Here is a 26,081-nt window from a genome sequence, read left to right as displayed (position 1 = left end):
AGAAATCAGAGAATAAGAAAGATCTTTTGGAAAATAAAAACCTAGATGCTACAATTAAAAATCCAATAGAACTGAAGATAAAGCTGGAGAGATTTCACAAAGTACAACAAAAAGAAAAATGTACACAACAGAAGAAAAAAGATTTTTTAAAATGGTAGGTCATTGCAGAAGATTCAATAGCTAACTCATAGGAATTCCAGAAAGTGGGAACCAAGACAACAGTGGAGAAGAAATTGTCAAAGGAAAAAGGAAAAAGTAAAACTTTCCAGAATTGAAGGACAAGAATATCCAGAATGAAACGATCACCACATGCCCAGAACAATAATGAAGAAAAATCTCCTGGAAGTAAAGTCATCATCTTGAATTTCAGAATATGAGTGATAAAATTATGAAAGATGGCAGGGAGAAAATGCAGATTACATGAAAGACCAAGAATGCAATAGACTTCTCAGAAACACCAAAGAGAAGCTAGAGAGCAGTGCAAAAATGTCTTCAAAGTGCTGGGGGGAAAATGACTTACAACCTAAAATTCTATATACAACCAGACTGTCAGTGAAGTGTAAGAGTGGAATAAAGCCATGTGCAGACATGTCAGGATGTCCCAGATTAACAGCTAATACAAGTCCCACAAAGCAACCTGGGAAGGGAGTTCTGAAGGCTCTAAGAAATTAAAAAATGGAAATGATAATTATCTGACAGATTTGAATATAAGCAAAATCTTGGGAGATTTATACAGCTTTTGGAGAGTGTAGGGAGAGTTAGATATTCAAAGAGAACAAAAGACATGAAAAAAACAGGCAATGATTAACTCCAGGAAAAACAAAAAGTTGCAAGAGAAAGTATACTCATTGGTTCAGTATTGAATAAAACTCATGTAGTCATAATACTGAAAACACTGTGTGTATTTAACCAAAAATCGTGATATAAGTATATTAAGAGAATGGAAGTGATAATGGAATGTGTGAGAACTAAAAAACCTCAATAATCATAATAAGAAATCAACAGATAATCTCTAAAATGGATAAATCAAAATATTGCAGAATAGATTTATTATTTTAAAATATGTAGGCAAGGGGCAGCCAGTTAGCTCAGTTGGTTAGAGCAAAGTGCTCTTAACAACAAGGTCACCGGTTCGATCCCCACATGGGCCACTGTGAGCTGTGCCCTCCACAGCTAGATTGAAACTACTTTACTTGGAACTGATGGGTCCTGGAAAAACACACTTAAATAAATAAAAGTTAAAAAAAAAGAATTAACATGTTAATAATAACAATAACAAAATATGTAGGCAAATCCATAAGAAACAACTGAAAGAATGGTTACCTCTGAAATGGAGAGGAAGGAGTTGGGGAGAACACAGGACTACAGTTTTTTGTTTCTGGTATTTTCGTACTAATTGGATTTTTACAAAAATAATTGTTAAAATCTAAGACCTAGGGCAAATAGGGGGGCATATCTTAATGTTTGCAGATTCTAAGACATTTAAATTAAAAGGAAAGTAAATCATGATGAAATAGAAACAGCCTGCCTTGGTATTATTTTACCTTTCAAAAATGCTTGTGACAATAATTTAGCAATGAGTATACCTAAAGCCCAGATGCCTTTTCTGACTGAAAGGAACCAGAGTTCTGTAGAGGAATGGCCGATTCCAGATGAGCAAGGAACATCTTGTGCCAGAAGGCAAGAACATGCTCCAAGACTAATGGGGACACGTCAAAAGGACCCTACGCCAGTTTCAAGGGTTTCCCAGGCCATAATTAGGACAATTTGATCATTAAAAACACTAATGACACCTAGTGACTGGGTTGCAAACTGGGGCCCAGACACTCTGGTTCTCTGTCCAGTACTTTCTCTTTCCTCATCCTTATGCTGGAAGCCAGCCTCCCAGAAAGCTGTTGGGGAACCCGAGTCCCTCAGCATCTGCCCAGCGCTGGCACCCACGCACTTCATGCCTCCTAGGACTGTTCTCCAATTGTTCTGTTTCCTCTCCCACCTGGATTACAGATTACTCCCTACAGGCTGTAGCTGGCTTTCGTTTTCCTTGTGTCTTTACATTATAGTTTTAGCACAGCACTGAATAAGGCGTTAAGAGCTCAGCAAATACTTTCTGATCCATTATCTTCAGAAAGCATTTAATAAATGTTCAGAAGAGAGGAGATGGGTGAGAACAGACCCTTTTTGGCCCTCTAACAACCTTTGGGCTTAATGTGTAAGGGATATGAACAAACAAATAAAGAGAACTTACAAAACACATTTCAAACAAGTAGTATTTTGACAGTCAGCTGCACAGCTGAAACCCAGAGAGGTACACTCCGCTAAGAGGGGAGGGAGGATTCTTGTCCAGCTCCCTCTGGCCTTATCGATTCTTTTCCCGAAGGAGTAATTTACCATCTGCAGGATTGTGTTTGCTGATCTTCCCAACTGCCCTGAAAACTTCTGGGTGAAGGGACAGGCTTTGTTGTCGTTTTTCCCTCTACACCAGTGGAAAGTAAGGTTTTTTTTTGTTTTGTTTTGTTTTTTATTGGGGAAGGGGAACAGGACTTTATTAGGCTGGGGAACAGTGTGTACTTCCAGGCCTTTTTTCCAAGTCAAGTTGTTGTCCTTTCAATCTTAGTTGTGGAGGGCACAGCTCAGTTCCAGGTCCAGTTGCTAGTTGCAGGGGGGGAGCCAACCATCCCTTGTGGGACTCGAGGAATTGAACTGGCAACCTGTGGTTGAGCCTACTGGCCCATGAGCTCCAACCAGCTGAGCCACCGGGCCGGCCCCAGCCTTGCTTGTTTTGTCCCTGCGTGGCCTTTCTCCAGTTTCCGCACACCCAGCTCTGCCCACTTGTAGGAGGCATTCAGGACCCACTGGGATGTCTACCATAAATGCCTCAGTCTCGATCTTGTCACAGAGTGGCCCAGGTGGTGGATGGAGCAGAGCTTCAAGGTCTAACAAACCTGAGCCATCAATTTATGGGCTGGGTGACATTCTTGGGCAAGTGTGTGACCTCAGACAACCCACATGGCCTCCAAGCCTCAATTTCTTCTTATGCAAAATGGGGGTAGCAAAACACTTCTCCCCAAAATGACTGTGTGGCTTGCTATGACACAGACCTCCCTGCTTCATCCAGTGATCTGAAATGTGAGTGACCATCCAGGACTCTGTCCAGCCTCATCTGCAGGGAGAGGAGGGCTCCCTGGGGGCAGGTAAATGTCACCCATTCTGCCTGCCTCCACTCCCTCTCCAAACTGGCTGAGGCATAATCTGGTTAACATGAACAGTGGGCATCAATGGCAGACTTTCAGGACTTAATACAGATTCCCTAGGAGGTTGTAAGATGCAGGAGGTACCCACTACAGAACCAGACTGCCTGGTTCAAATCCCAGCTCCGCCATTCACTAGCCCTGCGACTTAGGCAGGGTTACATAATCTCTGTGCCTCTGTTTCCTCATCTGTAAAACAGGAATAATAACGATGGCACCTACCTTATAGGCTTTGTGTGAGGATTAAATGAGTTAATGCATAAATATGGAGCACTTTGGTATTACTGCGTTTCATTGAAGCTGATACACCCACACCCTACAAAATTAAAATCCTTACCAGTTAAACTAGGACACATCAATGGAACTAGAACTGAAATCACACACTGATTTCAGAAATCTGAAACAAGAGGTGTGCCTCACATACATACATACATACATACATACATACATACATACATACATACATACATACATACATACATACATACATACATACACTTTTATTTATTTAAGCGTGTTTTTCCAGGACCCATCAGCTCCAAGTCAAGTCGTTTCAATCTAGCGTGGAGGGCGCAGCTCACAGCGGCCCACGCGGGGATCTAACCCACAACCTTGCTAAGAGCACGAAGCTCTAACCCACTGAGCCACCTGAGCTAACCCGTGGCCCAAGAGGAGTGTCCTAACACAGCCGAAGTACACTATTACCGTATTATTAGAGACCTGGAGCCGGAATATATTCGCATTAGGGGTAGGGCGCAAATCCCAGGTCCACCACTCACCACCTGGGTGACCTCACGCAGGACACTTAACCTCTCGGAGCCGCAGTTCCCTCCTCAGCTGTACGTGAGGATCTGTCAATAATGCCAAGGCTGTTAGGGCAACGAAACAGGAGCGCCCGTACTTAGAAGGAACCTGCCACACAGCAGCAGGCGCTCTCATTGCTATTATTTAAAACAAAGTTATTCTTTCCAGGTGTGGAGGAGGAAGCAACCGGCTGGCTTTTGAGATAAAGGCCCCGGCCTCCCCTCACCTCCCGGGCTGCGCGAAGGTCTAGCGAGCCTGCGCCCCCCGCCCGCGTGCCCCGCCCCCCGCCCGCCCCCCGTCCCCCCCGCGCGCCCCCCGCGCCCCGCGTGTCCCCCCCCCCGCGCCCCCCGCCCCAGCGTGTCCCCCCCGCCCCGCCCGCCCCCCGCGCCCCGCCCGCCCCCGCGTGTCCCCCCGCCCCAGCGTGTCCCCCCCGCCCCGCCCGCCCCCGCGCGCCCCCCGCGCCCCGCGTGTCCCCCCCCCGTGCCCCCCGCCCCAGCGTGTCCCCCCCGCCCCGCCCGCCCCCCGCGCCCCCCGCGTCCCCCCCCCGCGCCCCGCGTGTCCCCCGCGCCCCCCGCCCCCCCCCGCGCCCCCCGCCCCCCCCCCGCGCCCCGCGTGTCCCCCCCCCCGCGCACCCCGCGCCCCGCCCGCCCCGGCGCCGGCCCCTGCGCTAGTCTCGCGCAAAAGTGCGCGAGCTCCGGCGGAGACACAGGGCCGGTTGGTTGGGTGAAACCATCTGTGACGCGACGTGGGGAGAGTCAAAAGCTCACGCGTCCACGTTGCCTCAATTTTAGCTTTTCAGGCCCAGGTGCTGGTCTTATCTTAACCTTCAAATCAACTCCATACGTTCAGCCTCCCAGGAGGGAGCCCTAACTGTCCGGCGAGAGGGCTGCGGGGTCCCCGTGCGACGCGCGTCCCCTCTGGACGCGGAGCCGGTGGGAGAGGACGACGGCCGGCGAGGGGAGGAGGCGGCCCTAGCGCCATTTTGTGGGAACGAAACGGTCTCTGGGCTGTTCCTGGATCCCTGGCTGCCTGAGTTCCCCCGTCGGGCTTCCTAGCAGCGGCCTAGCGGGTGAGTCGCGGACGCGTCTCACTGAGGACGCCCTGAGCGCGGTGGCTCCGCACCGGGCGGCCCGCACCCCGGGAAGGGGCTGGGGCCGGGCCTGCTGCGTCCCGCCCTCGCGGGCCCCGGCGGGAGCGTCGTTAGGGCCTGGCGCCGGGGGGCTCGCTGGGCCCGCGGGGCCGTCGTCCCGGGGCACAAGTTCGGCCGGGCCTCCGGGGCCGGGCGCTCGGGGCCGACGCTGCCCGCCCGGGCCCGGCGCCCCCGCAGCCCCGCCCGGGCCGCGCTCCCAGCTCCGCCCTGGGCCGTCGCGCGCTGCCTTCTGGGAGGTGCTGGCCCGCGGCTGGGACCTGTCGCCGCTGCCCTGGGGCCAAGTTGGGAGAGCCCCCGGAAGTGTCAAAAGGAGAAACGGGAGGAACTTGCTCCGTGTTGTGTTCACCTGGCTCGCGACTCCTTCAGTGCTCAGGACTCAGCCTGTGCGTCGCTTTCTTAGGGAACTCGACTTGGACGCACACGCGCGCACACGCACACGCGCGCACACACACGCGCACACACACACACACGCGTCTCAACCAGCGGAGGTTCCCCCGGCCCTCGAGATTCCTTACTTCCTTCGAGTACACGTGTCACGATTGTAATAAGATCGCGCCGCCTTCCTCTCGCTGGCCGCCGCCTCCCGGCCCCGCTTCCCGCTTGTCACCTGCTTGTCACCTGCTTGTCACCTGCGTGCCACCCGGGACTAATTGGTTTCACGGTTAGCGCCGCAGCCCCAGATGCATAATAGGCATTCAGCAAATGTTCATTGAATGAATGAACGAGCCAGGGAGGCATCCCCTTTTAATGGGAATCACTCTCTTTGCGTCCTCGTTTTTGTTGTTTTTTTTTTTTTTTGCCTGTGACACAAGTGTGGTCATTCATCTCTCTTTTCTATTTAAGAAAAATAAAAGATGTCTGAGTATATTCGGGTAACCGAAGATGAGAATGACGAGCCCATTGAAATACCATCGGAAGACGATGGGACGGTGCTGCTGTCCACAGTTACAGCCCAGTTTCCAGGGGCCTGTGGGCTGCGCTACAGAAATCCCGTGTCTCAGTGTATGAGAGGTGTCCGGCTGGTAGAAGGAATTCTGCACGCCCCAGACGCTGGCTGGGGAAATCTAGTATATGTTGTCAACTACCCCAAAGGTTTGTCGCCCCTTGGTTTTGCAATAACGCTATAGTCGGGTTTGTGTCTCTTTCTAAGTCATAGATGGTGGCCTGTTCTCCGGGTGTAAAGTCTCCTATAACCCAAGTATTTCTTTAAATGTTACTATTAGACTAGTTTGGAACACCAGTAGTTTACAAATGAGTGAAAACAAAATTACAGAGCATTTTTTAAAATAGAAAACTATGTATTTAAGTAACCAAACAAAGGTTACCATGTTATTTAGATAATGTATCAGTGTGGATTCTCAGTTGTAACAAATGTGTCAAGTCACCATGGTGGGAGATTGTGATAATGGGGAAGCTAGGCATGCCCATTTGGAGGAAAAAGGTAGATAGGAAGTCTCTACCTTTCTCTCAATTTTGCTGTGAACCTGAAACTGTTCTAAAACTGTGTGTTTTTAAAAACATCATTTAGCTTCTCTCTTCCCTTCCAAATGTTGCTTTTTAAAACTGACCCGAGGTTTTCTTTTTTATTGCAAAGCGTGAGGTTATTGTTGAAAGTTTAGAAAGAAAAATAAAATTGAGGTCACCCTTAAATCCACAGCTAGAGATAAAAGTTGATATATTTTTTTTGGCACATAGTTTTTAAGTTACAGGCATTAAAATAATTAAGCAAATACATTTAATAGACAAAACCATAGTAATCACACTGTTCTTTTCCTCCTTAATGTATTTTAAAGTCAAAGTGAAATAGTTAGTTTTATTTTGATAATACCTTTTGAGAGGAGAGAATATACAATTGTAATTTTGAGATATTACAAAACCAGAGATGGGAGTCCCTGGATTGGTACCAGAAAAGCACCTTCACCATTTACTCCTTCATTCTGTCCTTTAGAGCTAACCACTCAGCCAAAAGTTTTCAGTGTCTTACTGTTCTTAAAATCTATTTGCTTCTCATTTCCAGATGTAGGAGGCAGTGTGTGTTAAGCAGTGTTAAATGAAGAGTTCTAAAAAGTTTCTGCTCGTTTTGTTTAGATAACAAAAGAAAAATGGATGAGACAGATGCTTCATCAGCAGTGAAAGTGAAAAGAGCAGTCCAGAAAACATCTGATTTAATAGTGTTGGGTCTCCCATGGAAAACAACTGAACAGGATCTAAAAGAATATTTTAGTACCTTTGGAGAAGTTCTTATGGTTCAGGTACACTTTAATTTTATTTAAGTTTTTTCTTTTCCAGTGAATGAGCGCCCCGAATTCCTGTTCTAGTGACACTGCCCTTCATGTTCAGCAGACAATATATTTGTGATATGTATACATAGAGGATGCTGAAAGAAATTTGGCTTACACTGTTTCCCTTTATACGTGTACCATATATTTTTGCCTTTGACATTGTAAGATCCTGTTGCATAAAGACTTAAGAAAAGGAGGTGACATTAGCTTTTTTTCTTTATAACTTACATTGATGGGAGATTCAAAAACATTTTCTGCTTTTCCATTTAAGATTTGTAAACACTAGGCCCAGTTTATCTTTGTATTCTAAAATGTTTTGTTGAAATTCTATTATGTAGATGAGTTTTACTCAACTATAACAAGATCTGAATTCAACATTCACCCTCCTGTTGCTTAAACCTCAAGAATAACTTGGTTTAAGTTTTAATTAAGCCACTGCATGCAGTTGAATCCATTCACGTTGTCAAACAATTCTCATTTGTTGTGTTTGTGTGTGTGTAGTTTTAGTAAATTTAGATGACTTTTTTTATAGGTCAAGAAAGATATTAAAACTGGTCATTCAAAAGGATTTGGCTTTGTTCGATTTACGGAATATGAAACCCAGGTGAAAGTAATGTCACAGCGACATATGATAGATGGACGATGGTGTGACTGTAAACTTCCTAATTCTAAGGTACTTCGCTCTTTTGTCTTCTGCTTTGGGCACTTTCGCCAACAAACTTCCTTAGAAGACGCTGTAAAATAAAATGTTAAATACATTTGGAAAAGGTAGTGGCAGGGTGTGTTCTTGAAATCTTTTGCCTTAGGACCTTAATGCATGCTGAATGTTTTATGATTGTTTGAAATACTTAGTTTATTACTCCTCTAAACAAAAACTTTGTTCATTTTATTCTTTGGTGATTTCTAGCAAGTTAACAATTTCTTACCTAGTTACATGTTAAAACATAAAGATAATCGTGCATTAGTCTCGTTCCAAAGGCCTAACTCGTGCCAAGCAAGCAAGACTTGTTTATTTGGAACATTATTCCTGTTTCCAGGACATTCCTCAGTCGTTTCTAGACTACCTGCTTTTTAATGACTCACCTAATATAAAAGGCAGGTAGGTTTTGTTACATCCTCTACCATGATGCCCTTGTTGTTGCTCATAAAATATTTGTGGTGTGTTTCCTTCCTTGAATTTGACCAGCAAAGCCCAGATGAGCCTTTGAGAAGCAGAAAGGTGTTTGTTGGGCGCTGCACAGAGGACATGACTGCTGACGAGCTGCGGCAGTTCTTTTGCCAATACGGAGAGGTGGTAGACGTCTTCATTCCCAAACCGTTCAGGGCTTTTGCCTTTGTCACATTTGCAGATGACCAGGTATTTTTCTCTTTAATAATTTTGTCCCAGCTAATTAGGTAATTTCTCTTGAACTTTTCCAGTCCAGCTAATTGGCACCCTTAGCTAAGCTTTCTGAATTTATAAGCTGACATATATATATATATATACTATATGTAGGCCCATATATATATACATATATGTAAGTGTGTATATATATATATATATGTATACTTATATATATTGGCCTATATATAGGCCCGTATATATAAGTATATATACATGTATATACTACATATATAGTATATATATAATATATATATACTATATATATAGTATACATATATACTATATATATATATATACATATATATATGGGCCTAGATAGTTGTGATAAATGTTTTAATATTTTCCAATATGTGGTGTTTAACTGGGAATGTTTTGTATCTTCAGAAGGTGAACTAAAAATTCCTTATGAAAGCTAAAGGCTATTTTATACGTTTAAATGAAATGAGTGTTCATTGTTTATTTTTTCTCTAGTTTAGATAGTAGCTTAAAATCTAAGTTTTATTGCTGCTTTGATGTGTGAGTCATTGGTGTAGTTGCTTTTATTTACATCCCTTATTTTCTTATAGGTTGCCCAGTCTCTTTGTGGAGAGGACTTGATCATTAAAGGAATCAGCGTACATATATCCAATGCTGAACCTAAGCACAATAGCAATAGACAGTTAGAAAGAAGTGGAAGATTTGGTGGTAATCCGGGTGGCTTTGGGAATCAGGGTGGGTTTGGTAACAGTAGGGGGGGTGGAGCTGGCTTGGGAAACAATCAAGGTAGTAATATGGGGGGAGGGATGAACTTTGGTGCTTTTAGCATTAATCCAGCGATGATGGCTGCAGCCCAGGCAGCACTGCAGAGCAGCTGGGGTATGATGGGCATGTTAGCCAGTCAGCAGAACCAGTCAGGCCCATCAGGTAACAACCAAAGCCAAGGCAACATGCAGAGGGAGCCAAATCAGGCCTTTGGTTCTGGAAATAACTCTTATAGTGGTTCTAATTCAGGTGCAGCAATCGGTTGGGGCTCGGCATCAAATGCAGGGTCAGGCAGTGGTTTTAATGGAGGCTTTGGCTCAAGCATGGATTCTAAACCTTCTAGCTGGGGCATGTAGACAGTGGGTGATGGCTGGTTGTACAGACTGGTGGGAATTCAAATTTTTCTAAACTCATGGTAAGTATATTGTAAAATACATATGTACTAAGAATTTTCGAAATTGGTTTGTTCAGTGTGAAGTATATTCAGCAGTATTTTTGACATTTTTCTTTAGAAAAAGGAAGAGCTAAAGGAATTTTATAAGTTTTGTTACATAAAGGGTTGAAATATTGAGTGTTTGAAAGTGAACTGCTGTTTGCCTGATTGGTAAACCAACACACTACAACTGATATCAAAAGGTTTCTCCTGTAATATTTTATCCCTGGACTTGTCAAGTGAATTCTTTGCATGTTCAAAATGGAAACCATTGATTAGAACTACATTCTTTTCTCCTTGTTTTAATTTGAACCCCACCATATGGATTTTTTTCCTTAGGAAAATCTCCTTTTTGGAGATCATGGTGTCACAGTGTTTGGTTCTTTTGTTTTTTAACACTTGTCTCCCTTCATATGCAAAAGTACAATATGAAGCCTTCATTTAATCTCTGCAGTTCATCTCATTTCAAATGTTTATGGAAGAAGCACTTCATTGAAAGGGGTGCTGTAGATATTCTGCGGTAGGAATACTTCTGTCTACATGCTTTCTCATTCAAGAATTCGTCATCACGCTGCACAGGCTGCGTCTTTGACGGTGGGTGTCCCATTTTTATCCGCTACTCTTTATTTCATGGAGTCGTATCAACGCTATGAACGCAAGGCTGTGATATGGAACCAGAAGGCTGTTTGAACTTTTGAAACCTTGTGTGGGATTGATGGTGGTGCCGAGGCATGAAAGGCTAGTATGAGCGAGGAAAGGAGAGAGCGCGTGCAGAGACTTGGTGGTGCATAATGGATATTTTGTAACTTGGCGAGATGTGTCTCTCAATCCTGTGGCTTTGGTGAGAGCGTGTGCAGAGAGCAATGATAGCAAATAATGTACGAATGTTTCTTGCATTCAAAGGACATCCACATCTGTTGGAAGACTTTAAGTGAGTTTTGTTCTTAGAGAACCCACGTTAGTTGAATGTGTTAAGTGAAATGATACTTGTATTTCCCCTCCCCCTTTGTCAACTGCTGTGAATGCTGTATGGTGTGTGTTCTCTTCTGTTACTGATCTGTAAGTGTGGTAATGTGGTAATGTGATGGGTAAAGCTGATGGGTTGAGAACATGGACTGAGCCTGTGGTGTGCTTTGCAGGAGTACTTGGAAGCAGAGTTCACCAGTGAGCTGGGGTGTCTCAAAGAAGGGTGGAAGTTCTAATGTCTGTTAGCTACCCTTAAGAATGCTGTTTGCTGCAGTTCTGTGTCCTGTGCTTGGATGCTTTTTATAAGAGTTGTCAATGTTGGAAATTCTTAAATAAAACTGATTTAAATAATATGTGTCTTTGTTTTGCAGCCCTGAATGCAAAGAATTCATAGCAGTTAATTCCCCTTTTTGACCCTTTTGAGATGGAACTTTCATAAAGTTTCTTGGCAATAGTTTATTTTGCTTCAAATAAACTTATTTGAAAAGTTGTCTCAAGTCAAATGGATTCATCACCTGTCATGCATTGACACCTGATACCCAGACTTAATTGCTATTTGTTCTTGCATTGTCCAAAGTGAAAAGTTTTTTTTTTCTTTTTAAATCTAGTTTTTAATAAGTCTGGGTGACCGCACCTAAAATGGTAAGCAGTACCCTCCAGCTTTTTCTTAGTGCCTCTGTGCATTTGGTGATGTTCTATTTACAGGGCCTGTATAAATCTCCACTGGGAAATCCTGCCTTCTAAAAATACTCTTATTTGGGGAGAGTGGGCAAAACTGTTAATTATATGCTTTGTAACAAAGCATATCAATTGAAAAGAAGGGAGTATCAGCGCCTTTCTAGTTTGGGATTTGAAAAGTGGAATTAATTGCAATAGGGATAAAGTAGAAGAAACCACAAATTATCTTGTGCCTGAAATCCATTAAGAAGCTTGATAGCTTTAAGACCTAGCAGGGTGGGTTGTCTGTCTGTGGAAGCGTTAAGTGAAATGGGCTTTGTCTTCCAAAGGTGGGGGAAATAGTCGTGTTGAATAAAGTCGTTTACAAAACTCAGACTCTCAACGATGCATTGTTAAGTATGTAAAAGCAATAATATATTGATTCTCTATTGTACTTTCTATGTAACTACTATGAGAGTTGAGCTCGTTTTTCTAATGGAAGAATGTAACAAGTTTTGTGTTGATAGTTTACCTAATGCCCTTATCTAATTAGATTATGATAAATAGGGTTTTTGCAAGTTAAGTGTTTTAAACTTTTATAAGTGAAGTCCTCCTTTAGACTTGTGATCGCCACATTGTTTCATTATTCATTTTCCTCTGTAAAAGGATCTTGAGTTGTTTTATTTTTTTTCTGCATCTAAATTGCATGATTTCCAAACCCTGTACCATCTGAATTTTGCATTTTAGCACTTGCACTGTTACTCAGCAGCAGTAACATGGTAACAGTTAAAATGGTATTCGGGGACCTCCAAAGACTAAACTGACAAGCCTTCAAGGAGCCCAGGGGTAAGTTAACTTGTCAATGGCATGGTTTTAATCCCTTATTTCCACTTGTGTAAATCTAGTTACTGGTTTTAGAAGGCTCTCAATGTTGCGTAGCTTTTTATTAACGTGTTTGTGGTACTACATAGCTATGGGTATTTAATTCTACCCTAAAATTTTTTTCAAGTTTAGCAGTAAACTATTTGGCAAAAATTTGTTTTTAAAGTCTATTTGGTCATCTAAATGCATTCATTCTAAAAAGTTTTTGAACCAGTTGAATAAAAATTTTTGTTGCCACCACAGTTTAGTGTCTGGAGTCTTACTGGAAAAACACAATTTTCTTTTTATATGTGACAAAGATGCTGTAAAGTTATCTTTAAAAAGTAAGTCTCAAGAAGTTGTACTTTATATGCACAAGAGAAATTAGGCCAAAACTCGCAATGAATTTTTAAATGGAATGGTAACTCTTGGGCTAGAATGGAAAACTTTGTTAGATGTTAGCTATTAAAACTTTTTAGGGAGTACTAGCTAACTAAAATGAAATGAGATTTTTAAAGCTAAGTCAAAGCTTAAATTTTGTCCTTAGGAAAAAGAAAGTGGTTAGCTACTTAATTCAGATGTATGTGCTAATTAGAATAATTTTGTTGTTAAGTACTAGGAGAACAGCTCTTAATTGTGTATTTGAGTGCTATACTCAGCTATTGTATGATCTGTGATCTATTGTTTGGTTAAGTGTGCCCACGTATTACATGTTCATTGTAAGAAGGAAAAAAATACTACAGGTTTGTAATACCACCATTTATTTCTAATGTCATATTTCGTCGTATGGAAATGCCACATTCTATTCAACGGTCTTCTGAATTTAGCATTATTTATGTTATGTCCAAGTGCTGGGATCATTCTCATAGCTAACTTAAATTCTTAGCATTGGAATTACTAGAGCAGACTATGCATGCTTTTAATGCTTTTGAAATATATTGCCAAATTGTCCTTTAGAATATTTATGTTGTCTTTGACAATGTGAATTAGTGCTATTCCATGTACTTTTTGTCAATTTGATGAGTGAAAAAGTATATCTCACTGTTCTGTGGTTTTTAACATGGAAATCAGTACCTAGGCTAAAATATTAATCTTTCCAGTTCATCTACAAAAAAAAAAAAAAAAATCCATGATTCAAGGTTTTTCCTGAACCAGTATTGCTGTAATATATAAAGCTGTCTTAGAGAGCAATAAGAACAAGTCCAAATCCAAAAAAATTAGTCAAAGAATATGAACTGGCAATTTCCAGAAATGCAGACAAAAAGGCCAGTACAGAAAGATATTGGACTTCATAAGTAATTCAATGTACATTAACCAGTGAATTTCTATTGCATTGGCAAAGATGGGTATTACCATAATAGTGTATGTCCCCTCGTGTCAGTAAAGGGTGAAAATCTTGGCAACCGACAAACTGCTGTGTTAATGTTTGTCAGGTCATTACTGCTAAGATCTTTTATAGGTTATTTTTAAAGGAATCTTTTACTGATTGAAGACACACAAATTAAAAATTATCAATTATTTTCTTAATCCAGGGAATATAGTTAATAACTTTTGTGTAGACCCCATACTCATCTGCTTCCCCACAATTAATGGAACCCCAGGACACTATTCCTCCCACAAACCACCTCTGTGTCTCATTATCTAGAAACACTAATGCCCCTCCACTGTCACCTCTACAGCTGTCCTTGCCCCCACTTTCCAAGCCAGCACAAAGCATGTTATCAGTTACCCTTGCCCCTCGGTAGGGCTTGTTCTCATAGACAGCAGTACATTTTTGATGGTCCACAACTGGTATGTCAACAAACATTAGATTTCTGGCAAGAAAACCCCTTTGGGTTAATCCCCACCCAGATGCGGTTCCAATGTCATTTGTCGTCATGAAGGATTCAGCTTCTTTTCTTGGCAAGCAAACAGGCATGATGTTGCTATTGATTATAACTTTGTTCCTCAGTTTAATCAGTGCTATGTCATTATCAAAACCAGCATCATGAGTGTAACCTTCATGTATAAAAATGGCCTCTGCCTGGGCTTGTGTGTAATGAGGTGACAGCCTCTTCAGGATACCCATTCTGATGTCCAGGGAGGGGGCATCTTCTTTGTGCCCATAAACAGCATGAGCAGCTGTCAGGATCCAGCTGTCGTACAGAAGTGCACCTGCTGCTATAGTTTCACCTAGTAACAGGACTTGCCAAGGAAAATCACCAAGCTGTGCATTCTGCCCTCCATATATACGACCTCTTGTAGTACGAGTTGATATTCCACAAACTGGGGAAAGAAGCAGATGTACAGAGCCTTTAGAGAAACCCAGTGGTGTTTTTCTGCAATTACTACCAATTTGGGGTTGTGTATATTTAATGAACCAAAACTTGCATCCCATGAACTGGTGGGTGTCTACCATACAGTGGTAGACTACCCAAGTGAGGCTACCCAAAAACAGCACAAAGACCTGACTGGTATCTCTTAGCTCCTCAGAAAATGAGGTGAGTGAAAGTTCTTTTAGAAACTTGTTGTTTTGCTAAAACAGTTGGTCTACACGGTTGGGGAAATCACTTAAGGCAAACGTGTTGTCTGAGCCAGTGCTCTTGGCCACGTGCAGAGAAAGGAAAAGGAAGTAACTGCCGTTGCTTCTGCTTTCCCACTTATGAAGTGGGGGACTCACCATGTCGTGCTGGGGAAGCAGGAACTGAGGTCACCAACACAGCAGCTGTAATATTACTCTCACCTTTGAGCACTTAACTGTGTTAAAATTAGAATGCTGCAGTTGTAGCCAGGCACCATCAAGTTCACAAGTTATTTTTGGTCTAGCTGATTTTTCCAAACACCAAATTTTACTGTATATTATGAAATACACTCAATGTAGCAAATACGTTTCCTGTTGTGGCAGAATACTTGCATTCAAACCTACAAACGTGTCAGCCAAGATAAAGGTTTTAAAAAAAAAAAAAAAACTAATTTAAGCCAAATAACAGAGGGGTAATGAATATATTATTACCTTTCCATTTTTTTAAAAATCTCTATTCAACTATGTCTTCAGAGCCAATTCTGGTAAAAAATTTTTTAAGTACTATTAAAAGGCAAATTGCATTAATGTTTAAAAACTAGATGTCATTGAAAACAATTGCTTAGGGAAATAATGAAGTTATTAGCTTTGGGTTTTAATAGCATTTTTACAGAGAAGAGAAGTAACTCAACAGAAGAACTCATGTTTATAAATGTATAAGTGGTTCAAGATAATTTTAAAAATCATTTAATTTTTTATGCTTGCCTACTTGAAGGCCAAAATAATCCAATGACTGATGCAGTCAGCACCCAGCAACCTCTCCAAATGGAAAGGGGATAATGAGAACATATTATTTGGAAATAATAACTTGGCCTAAGAGCCAAGTGCTGAAGTTACATTTCTGCCACCACAGCTGAAGCGCTACTTATGTCTCCTACCCAGTTCTACATGCCATCCATTACGCATCTCTCCTATAAATGTATCCATTACCAGGCTCACAGACTGGGAGTGATTTTTCTCCTTTGGAACTTGTCCAGAATCCATCAGCCTCACACACATATTTACCTGCAAATCATTGGAAAAGCAAAAATGTTGAACTGCGTGTATAAGGTGGTTGTCATTTGCTTGAATCCCCCCTTGAAAAATGTTGATTCTTGAGCATCAGTGGGAACTAGAGGTGTCTAAATAACCATTCTACATGATTTCATAAATAGGGGGGTCTCCGCATTACCATGTTTGCTTGCAAAGTGGAAACCTTTTAGATGTGTAACTTGAATATGTATCAGGATCTCAAGTGCTTAATGATAAGGTTTTGGCTTGTTAAATTAAACCATTTGGAATATCTTGTGTGTTTGTAGTCATTTACTAGATAAGATCTGTTTTCAGCTTCTTGCAAATTGACATTAAAGTCACTTCAGCTGTAATACTTCACTTAGCAGGTGGGAGAAGTGCCTTTTAATCTTTGGTCTAGCCTTAGCCAAAAATGTTGGTTCAAGTTTATTTTCAGATAGTGAGGACTTAAGATCCAAATTTCACCCACCCCAGCTTTGAACGGTTGGCTTACCGTCCTCTGTTCTCATTGTGTAGAAGGTCTCGTTACAGCGGTACTGAACCACAGCTCTGTATGTGGTCACTTCCGGACCTGTGACGTACTCCACTTGGCCATTGGGGAGGTCATCAGGAGGACCACAGTCGACAACTAATAAATATGGGAGAGGCAGGCGTCAGCGTGGCTTTCGATTCTAATACCAAAAAGATGGGGAGGCTGGGAAAGGCGGCGGGGCCGAGTGGTGCTATCAAAGCCGTGTTCTTTCCCCCCGGGATGCCGGGCATCATTAATTTCATCTCAAGAATGGAGAGAATCGCTTTAGTGTGACTTGGAAGCACTCATCCCTGTTCCCAACTAAATGGGCAGGATTGAGAAGTCCCTGTGGAAGGAATGGTATGATGCCTTTCCTCAAGGAAAGGGATTTGAAAGCGCTTGGACTTCTTAGCGCGCTCACTTCTAACAAGGTCTGCCGCAAAGCCGGCAACCACCTACACGTGCCTCTAGTCTGGGTCCACGCGAAAGGGTGTTCAGTGGTAACTGGGAGGGTAGAAAAGGACTCCAGTACAGACGACTCTAAAGGGCTCAGCCTGTTCTTACGATCCTTTTCCTTTTTTTTTTTTTTTTTAAATTTTTTTTTTTTTTTTTTTTTTTTTTTTGGTTGAGAGCCCACTGGCCCATGTGGGAATCGAACCGGCAGCCTTCGGAGTTAGGAGCACGGAGCTCTAACCGCCTGCGCCACCCGGCCGGCCCACGATCCTTTTCTTAAGCTGACTTCAGGAGACCTGGAAGTCATAATACCTTGGATTTGGATTGGAATTCACACTTGTTAGCACTGCTAACGTGAAATAACCAATTTGTGAGACAAAGGGCTGTCTGAAAGTTCACATAGCAGACATCCAAACACTTGCTGTATTGCTGTGGATATGGAAAGATTGCACTGAAATACTTTTCAGCAACTTTGTGGCCGTGTGCTTGGCTCTGCCAGGTGCTTCACCAGCACTGTCTTAACAGACGAGATACCCATAACTACCAGCAAAAAGCGGCAGAATCGGTGCAGACCCAGGCCTCTGACTCCCAGCACCCCATCAGGGCCAGCTCTTGACTGCTTTTTCAGTGTAAACTTAGGAAATAAATTCCCCTAGGACCTCTGCAGAAACCCTTGCACAAAATATGCAAAAAGACATATACAGGGGTGTTAACTACAGCAGTGTGTGATAGTAAAAAACTGGAAACGGTACCACTCGGATTGACTGAGAGGATCACGTGATGGAGTGCTGTGCCGTCATTAAAAAGGTTGACTGGCTCTTTTCATGCTCTGATTGACTTGGGAAGATAGTCCAACAATATGGAGGGAAAAAGCACATTGCAATCAGATTAATTATCCCGTTTGGTTAAAAAGTATACAATAGTGAAATGTGTTAGTATATATATAACATAGGAGAGAAAGAATGTGAAGGAATAGACCCCAAACTCTTAGTGGTAGTTTGGCGATTTGGGCAAGAGTGGCTTTTTCTATTTTTGTAAATTTATATATTTTTCCAATTAACACGTATTTTATAATTCAAAAAATACAAAAAATATACATAATTCTTAGTTCACAAAATGGTGATGTACACCACTGCCTGTTTGGTGTGTACCCCCATCCGTACCTACAGTAGCCTGTATGTTTACACGTGTGAGACGTGTGTGTAACGAGGGGGACATACACCAAAACAGTGACTCATATGGTGGAACTATGGGTATTAAAATGCAATTCTCTGTTTCCCATCTTCTATGAGTATTTTATACTTAGAAGAATATTTTTAAAGATCACACTTTCAGAAAGCAAATAACGTTTCCTAATAGCTTGGTTTCATTTTAACCTCTAAGAGACTGGGGAAGAGAAGCAAATTTGGAATTGGAACCCCAGTAAGTAGAATCCTTTTAGGAAAGAGCAGAAGCGGTAGAAGCAGTAAGAGCAGAAGTGTCCTAGGAGTCGTGGCCACGTGACCGTACTGCTGCATTCTGGCATTGGTTGGTCCCAAGATCCACCTTTTTGACAGACTGCGGCAAATGATTTCAGGGGCACATAACCCTAAACAGGAATTCAGAAAATATTAATTTCCTTGCTTACGTCATAAAAGCACTCCCCAAAACTATGCTCCCACAGTAGTTTCTCTTCCAGTGTTTCACGAGATGCTCCCAAGGGAGTGACACACGCACATAACAGCCCAACGCTGCCTTGATTTGTGTGCATATAGGCTGCCAACGGCTCTGCTTATGTCACCTGTGCCACAGAGGTCATCTTTCAAGGTGCATTGCATTTTAGGAACCAAATGTTGACCTCTGCAGCAATTCAGGATGTATTTTTTCATGATACGTTGGCTTTCTACTTTCTCACAAGTTCCTGCTGCTTTACATGAAGTGTCAAAGGGAGCTTGGTGGTCAGAAGTTTGGGGAAGGCCAACCTCAGGACACAGAGCGAACGTGTCTGGACTAGATGAAAGAAATTGCTTTAGAGAAGCTTTATGCCTCCAAGGAGAGCAGGATGATTTTTTTTTAATCAGAAACTGAACAGGTTTGCAGTCCAAGGAGCTGTGGCAAAGAGCCTGCCCCAAAAGTTGGCAAGGTGGGAAGTGTTTCCTTTGTGTGTGTGTGTGTGTGTGTTGCCCCTCCACAGGACTGGATTGCATAGCTAGCTACCATTTCAATATTATTGCTTTTTACCACTGGGATTCAGTGACAATTTTGAAGAACATAAAGAGGACGTGTAAATCTCCTTGGGCCCCTAAAGCAATACACTAAGCATTTTTAAAATTATCCTCCTTCTCCCTTAACAGTGGTCACTATTTATAACTTTGCGGAATATACGATTTCTCCATGCGGTTTCATTTTTTTGTGGGCCCAGTAGTTGTTTCACGTAAAGGTCATTTGACCAGGGGGGAGGAGCTTAATTTTATGCACGGTGACCTCACAGCACACAGCACAAAAAGAGCAAACAGAGCAAAGGCATCCTGTTAGCTCAGCCGCTTTACCAAGAGCCGCTGTCATGTGTGAACAGAGAAAAGTCCATTTGAATCACTACCTTTCCAAAGTAGCTTTTTTAAAAAGGCAAAATTCCCAAGAATAAAAAATTCTCCATAGCTCTCCCTCTTCTCAGCAAACATCATTTCTTTGATTTTTATTGTTTAGTCGTAGTCAAAAAAAGCCCCTGTGCTGACAACAGCTATTTTCCCATTTCCTTTCATATTTATGTGCTGATAGAAAAATACATATACATTTAAAAACTAGCATAATTGTGCTGCATTATTGACTTCGTGTTAACGTACCTGCAGAAGCTCGTAGCCCGGCTTGCAGAAGACGGAGAAGCTGTCTTTCAGGATGTACTTGGCTTGCACAGGTGAGATGTGGCCATTAGGTGGCGCCACCGGATCAGGGCAAGGCTGGGCTGCGCAGAGGAAAGCGGGCTTAGGGCTTTGGATGAGATACTCGACAGCTGGGGAATCTGAACTGAGCATTTGAAGTTCTTGATTTATAAATGAAACATTTAACGTGTGAAGACGGCTTGTCACAAGTCCGGCAGAGTTCTTAAGATTTAAAACCAAAGGCAAGATGAAACACTCGGTTGCTTAGCCTGCCCTCCCTGCAATGACCTGACGCCCCGTGGCACTCTACCACACCCATCGTCCAGAACGTCCTGTACACCCATGTTCCCTTGCTGTCTCTGAACTTCTCATGCATGTGGGGTCTCTGACTCTCATGTATGCAGGCTCCCATGCATATGTATGTATGAAATTTGGTTGTTTCCTCTTTCTAATCCATCTCATGTCTATTTGATTATTAGACAGAACCTTGAACGTAGAGGAGAGTGAGTGGATGGCATTTCCCCTTGGGGTAGCATTCCCTCACAGACCACCCCCACGCAAACTTGATCTCTCTTCTGATGGGGTTCAGGACATGCCACCCCGAAAGAGGGCACCTTGGCATGTTGACTATTTTAAGCTGAAGGAATGTGAGAAAATGGCCAAAGCAGGAAGGCCACTCTGACCTTCCCCACGTCTCCCTTCCCTGAAGCAGGTCATAAGACCCTCATGAGAGGGGTGCCCTCCGTCGACCTGGAGGAAAGGTGGAGGAACAAACAGGCCTTGATAGGTCTGCCCAGGTTACTGCACTTCCCTTACGCTCCTTCCCTACCCCCTTCCTCCATGACTTTCCACTTTTCATCAGCTCTAGCACAAATGGACCCAGTTCTAGCTGTTTCTCTGGGCCTTCATTTCCTTACAAAGGCTCCCACACCATGTAAAACATAAGACACAAATGTGTCTGCTTTTCTCCTGTGAATCTGTCTTTGTCAGTTGACTTTTCAGACCCCGCCAGTACTGCTGAGGGTCAAGCACACCTGTTTCCTCCCCTACGCGTCCCCGGCCTGGCCAGGAAGAGTTCCATCCCACGTCGCTCGTGTACACCCCTGCAAGAGACGGGAGCTCCGAGCTTCCTGCCAGGAGCTGAGGCCCACTTGCCCTTACCTGTGCTGGTGTAGCGGATCTGCCAGCCTGCGTGGTCCCCGGACTGGTCAGTAATAAAAGTGATGGTCACGGAGTTGTTCTTGGTCTCAATCCTGCGTGGCAATGTCGTCCCACAAAACGGGCCGTATTCCTTTTCGTCTGTTTGAATCTGAAAGAAAGCAGAGGGGCAGGCCCTTGTCACCTCCCGACCTGCAGGAGCCAGGATGAGGGGGGGGTCCTAGGAAGCAGACCTTGAGGGAGTCGTAGGGGCACTGGATTTCGGGGTGCGTCTCCACGTCGAAGGACCCCACGAAGTCCAGGATGACACTGAAGCCCTCCTCCAGGCGGATGCCGTAGGTGCAACTGGAGAGTTTGGGGTACGGCTGTGGGTATTCAGGGCTGCTGATCACCCCAGACCGCTCGGTGAAGACCTGGCCTGAGCACAGGGCTGAGCAGAGGGGAGAGACGGGGCAGCGTGAGCCTGGTGCAGGCAGAGGAGCCCGACAGCCTATCCACACTCAGTGCCGTCTGGGCCAGGGCCATGCATGTGGCCAGCTGCAGAGGGGCCTCAGAGACCCAGGACCCCACCCCAGGAGCTGCAGGCACAATTTAGGGAGGGGGCTTCTCTGGCTTCCAGACTTGAGCTGAAACACGCGGCACTTGCATGTACATGCTCTAGGGGCTCACACTCGCACCCCCAGAGAGGCTGGGGGCCCTAAGCTGAGGGTCCTGGTGGTGGGAGTCCTGGGCCAGAGTCACAACCCCAAGGTGAGGGGAGTGAGTGAGGTCAGGCTCTTCTGAGGGGCGAGGAGGCACCAGGAGAAGGGAGGGGGCTCTCCTTACACCCCAGGAACCGGGAAGTGAGGCAAGTCTTGGCCGAGGGCCCCTGACCCACCCTGGCCCCAGTCTGTCCACCATGGGCCCTCTCCCAGCCCGGGCCAGTCCAGCCTCCCCTGGGTCTCCACCGGGATGGGTTAGGAGTCAGGCAACGGTTCTCTTGGCCTGGGCCTGGGCTGCGCCTCGGGAGGTGGTTGAGGGAAGTGCAGGTCCACACTGACCATAAACTAGTCTGGTGCCCTCTCCTCAATGGCACAGCTGCGTCTGTCCTTGCCGAGGGAGCCTCGCATCATTCCAGGGAGGGGTCTGCCACCTCCTCCAAGGCCACGCAGGCATTTGAGCCAGGAGGCTTCTAGGAAGTGGGGAGTCCCAGCTCTGCCCTCCTTCCTCCATGTGGCTGCTCCCCATGGGGCAGAGGGAATTGTCTCTGGATGTGGCGGGCCAGATGGTCCATCAGTGTCGACCTCCGTGGGCCTCTCTGCTCTGCTCTGCGTCGGGCTCCCTCCGCACAGCACACGGCGCCTGAATTGCCCTCTAGACAGGAGGTGGTCCAAGGGTGCTGAGAGCTCAGCCCCTGGGGACTTGGTGGGGGAGCAGAGAGCCCTGTCCCCTTGTGTGAACTCAGGCAAGCCTCCACCCTTCTCTGGCCTCTTCACAATGGGGGGTGGGAGCAAAGCACTTCTGGTAAAGGAGCCCGTGGCCCATGGAGGGCGTGCCCACCGCCCAGGCTCCTCCATACGAGGTAGGGAGCGAGGGCAGGGGACCAGGGTGCACATCCCCACCCTCCCCCCCAGAGACACACACAGCAGGTGCAGGTGGTGCCAGGTTTATTGTCAGTCTCATGGGCGGGGTGAATGGGCGCTGCAGGCAGCAGTAATGTCGGCCCAGCCCAGAGCTGCAGCCAGCAGGGGAGGCTAGAGGCTCTGCTCTGGAAAAGAGAACAGAGGCAGGGAGAGACACCGGGGGAGAGACACAGGGGAGAGACACTGAGCAGGGAAGTGGGGTCAGTGCCACTGGGTTGGGGCTTCCCCCTCCCCAGGGCACCAGCTGGTTTTCTGTCCAGATGCCTGGCAGGGGCAAGAGGGGCTTCCTCCAGGCAGTGGGGGCCAAAGGGGTCTGCCAGGTGGGGGCTCTGAGCAGGCCCAGCCCCCTCCCTAATGTTTGGTGGAGGGGAGCTTGCATGCGTGAGGGCAAGGAGGCTGGATGGGGTCCCAGAACCCCGGTAGGCCAGACGCACAGGGGGCCCTAACACTCACTAATTAGTGAATGAGAGATGGAGGGAGGAGGGGGAGAATGTGGATGGATGGGCGGGTGATGGGAGGGCACAGAAGAGTAGACAGGGGCTGCTGCTCCCCAGGAGAAGTGCGCAGTGGGCCAAGGCCAGTGGTCCCTCCAGACCCCGGGGCAGAACAGCTATGGCTTTGAGGGTGGGAGTTGGGCAAGGCACAGGCCCCCTGCAGCCGCCACTCACCTGAGCAGGTGCGCTTGTTCTCGTGGAGAACGTAGCCCGCACGGCAGGAGCAGTAGAAGCCGCCCAAGTGGTTGTGGCAGTGGTGGTCACAGGTGGGTGCCTGTCCTGGGGGTACTTGGCACTCATCGATGTCTGGGAGGGGTGGAGCAGGCAGGCGGTCAGCAGGGAAGGAGATGGGGCAATGCTGGGGTCATGGCTGACCTGAGAGGACATGGCTGGTGCCCAGACAAGCACTAGCAGCCTAGGATCATTGCAAACGCCCCACAACACTTGGCTGGAGAAGTAAATAACACCTTTTAAACCAGTGATAAAAGGATAGGATGGATAAGGGTCCTGCTCAAGGTCCCCTTCCCCTGTGAAGGGAGCAGCTGGCAATGGAACCCCATGGGCAGTGGGCGGGGGTACTGAACCCTTAAAGCAGCCTCATGAGGAGCACAGAGAGGTTGGGCCACTTGCCCCAGGTCACACAGCTTGTCCCTGCAGGAGCCAGAATCTGAAATCAAGTGTCAGACTCGAAGCCCCAGCTCAGAGACAATGCCCCAAGCTCTGTGCATTCTCAGCTCAGGCTGTTGGAGCTTCACTTTCCCACCTGTAAACGGGCTCACTCAGCCCTGGCATCACTGGGGGTCTGTGAGGACGTCCTGCGCTCAGTACCTGGCTGAGTGAGCACAGAATTCAGCTCAGCTGTTATTGACATTTGCCTTGTAGATGATGTCAGAGGAAGGAGGACTTTTCTCCTGCTGGTTTGGCAGGAATCCAGCCTCAGGGATGTGGGGAGCCTACCAGGAGGGCAGGCCTGGCCTAAGGCAGAGTTGTCCCCAGTGAGTCATCTCAGCCCCCCAGGCCTCCTGTCAGCTCACCCTCGGCAGCGTAGAAAGCCTCAAAGCCCGTGAACGGCTTCTCGTTGGAGTAATCAGAGCGGAAGGTGACATCCAGACTGGAGCCCAGCGAGTAGAAGGAGTCGTTGCCAGGGGCCCGCTCCGTATCTGTGCTCTCCCACCCACACAGCGTGGCCAGCACCTTGGTTCCTGAGCTCAGCTGTGGGGTTGGGGGTCACGGGGAGGGATGGCAAGACCCAAGGCCTGCCCACCCTCCCTCCCTGCTACGGAGGCCAGACCCCACACCCAGGTGTCCCTGTCCCGCAGCCCTGGCTGGTTCTTGGGGACCTCCTAGCTGGAGAGAGGGACCGGCCACCCCGCCCTGTCGGCACCTTCACATAGTCGTACTCGCAGAGGTAGGAGAGCTCCAGCTGGAAGTGGGTGAAATAGAGGCGCAGGTGGTAACCAGGGGGTGCAGTCAGGGTCCAGCGCTGCTCCTGGTTGTTGCCATACTCCCCTGGGAAGCCGGGAGACGCCAGGCGCCCGAACACTGGCTTGGGCCACTGCGGGCCCATGGTTGTGGCTGCCGAGCCCCACAGCAGGCCCAAGAGGAGCAGCGGCCTGAGGGCAGCACGGGGGGCTGGTGAGGGCCTGGAGGTCTGCTCTCGGCCCTCCCCCGGGCCAGCGAGGCTGTGGGGGGCTCCCACCCGCCTCATGGTGCGCCCGTCCAGCTGTCCAGGCCTGGGCTGGATTCTCGTGCTGTCTCACCTTTGATCTGTTTGTCCACCACCTGGCCCTGCCCCCAGCCGTGCTGGCCCTGGGATCTGAGAATCGGCCTCATGACTCCCGCCTGCCCAGACTACAGGCAGGGAGGGGAGGCCCCTCCAGGAGCCGGGAGCTGGACCTGGATAGCGAGGTAGCCCTGGGGACACACCCCGGCTCTGTCCCTGGGCCCTGAGCTCCGCGTTTCCGCCTCAGCGCGGGACTCCTGTGATCGCCCAGGTCTTCATGACAACGATCTCCATAATGAAGCCCCAGGTGGAGATGGAGCAATGCACACGTGCACCCATTTTTGCTCCCTTCTGAAACCCTGCTCTAAGAGAGGAGACGGAATTGTTTAAAATACAAGAGTCCACGAGGATGAGGACTACGGCAGAGGAGGCAGCATCCGTATTTTGGAAGCTGGACAAACAGATGGGCAGGTGGAAAAAACTCCCCAGAAAGCAACTCCAAGTTGGCAGTGGGATCAGGAAGCAACTCCAAGTTGGCATTTGGAAGCGCCAAGTCCTTCTGGAAGTGGTTAAGAAGCCAGCCGATTCCTATTTCCCACCCCCTCACCCCAGCAGAAACTTGGAGACTGATTATTAGAGGGAACACAAGGGAGGTCCCAGGCCCAGCAGAGCAGGGGAGGTGGAGACAGGTAACAGCTGCATTAAGCAAACAGATTGGCTGTTGAGAGCCCCACCCAGCCTTCCTCCTGACTCAGCTTCTAGAATCTGGCAGCTACCCAGGCTCCTCCCTCTTTTCCAGCTGAAGAGGAAAGACCTAAAGATACTGACTGAATATTCTAAAAGCAAACGTCTTAGCCCCCATCACCCACAGCAAAGGTGAATTGACAAGCCCCAGTCACGTGCTCAGAGCTTCCAATCACCTTTTTAGTTCCCACTCCGACATATGAGCAGAACATTCAAGGATTACTGAGGAAAACCTCAAACATAAGAGAGAAAAAAAAAGTCAACCAAAGAACACAGAAACAAAACAAGGAGAAGAAAATGTCCAAAATCAAAACAATTATTAATATTTTCAGAAGAAAGAGAGGCAAGAACAGGATATTATTTAAAAAGAGCATTCAGCGAACAAAAAATCGTTTTGGGAAATAAAAAGTAGGGTAGAAAT

General features: G+C 46.2%; 2 protein-coding genes across 5 annotated transcripts; one reads left to right on the top strand and one right to left on the bottom strand.

Moving 5' to 3' along the window:
• The first annotated feature begins 4,794 nt into the window (after positions 1-4,794).
• On the top strand, positions 4,795-16,366 carry TARDBP (TAR DNA binding protein). Of its 4 annotated transcripts, XR_013993794.1 has the most exons (8): positions 4,795-5,121; positions 6,046-6,294; positions 7,291-7,454; positions 8,017-8,157; positions 8,671-8,841; positions 9,435-10,636; positions 11,380-11,650; positions 12,413-16,366. XR_013993794.1 is itself a non-coding variant. In XM_081056282.1 (7 exons), the coding sequence occupies exons 2-7, from the start codon at positions 6,057-6,059 to the stop codon at positions 10,550-10,552; spliced, it is 915 nt and encodes a 304-aa protein (XP_080912408.1). In that variant the 5' UTR covers positions 4,795-5,121; positions 6,046-6,056; the 3' UTR covers positions 10,553-16,366. The 4 variants fall into 4 exon arrangements, 2 of the variants coding, with proteins under 2 accessions (XP_080912408.1, XP_080912407.1); XR_013993795.1 differs by having other exon boundaries at positions 9,435-11,650; XM_081056282.1 differs by having other exon boundaries at positions 9,435-9,579; positions 10,497-16,366.
• Positions 14,028-24,901, bottom strand: MASP2 (MBL associated serine protease 2; the record flags this gene model as incomplete). The annotated part of the gene is made up of 10 exons (XM_081056280.1): positions 14,028-14,791; positions 16,017-16,091; positions 16,591-16,725; positions 18,571-18,649; positions 19,884-20,002; positions 21,081-21,228; positions 21,311-21,507; positions 23,368-23,499; positions 24,228-24,405; positions 24,578-24,901. The coding sequence occupies 10 exons, from the start codon at positions 24,899-24,901 to the stop codon at positions 14,028-14,030; spliced, it is 2,151 nt and encodes a 716-aa protein (XP_080912406.1).
• Between the last annotated feature and the right edge of the window lie 1,180 nt (positions 24,902-26,081).

This window comes from Rhinolophus hipposideros (assembly GCF_964194185.1).
Source record: "Rhinolophus hipposideros genome assembly, chromosome: 8".
Classification (NCBI taxonomy): Eukaryota; Metazoa; Chordata; class Mammalia; order Chiroptera; family Rhinolophidae; genus Rhinolophus; species Rhinolophus hipposideros.
This window is presented reverse-complemented; position numbering and strand designations above follow the sequence as displayed.

Excerpts from the sequence above, each read along its gene's own strand:
- TARDBP (XM_081056281.1), top strand. The coding sequence starts at position 6,057 with ATGTCTGAGTATATTCGGGTAACCGAAGATGAGAATGACGAGCCCATT. Across the intron at positions 6,295-7,290 it reads TGTTGTCAACTACCCCAAAG|ATAACAAAAGAAAAATGGAT; the intron begins GTTTGTCGCCCC and ends CGTTTTGTTTAG. Across the intron at positions 8,842-9,434 it reads TCACATTTGCAGATGACCAG|GTTGCCCAGTCTCTTTGTGG; the intron begins GTATTTTTCTCT and ends ATTTTCTTATAG.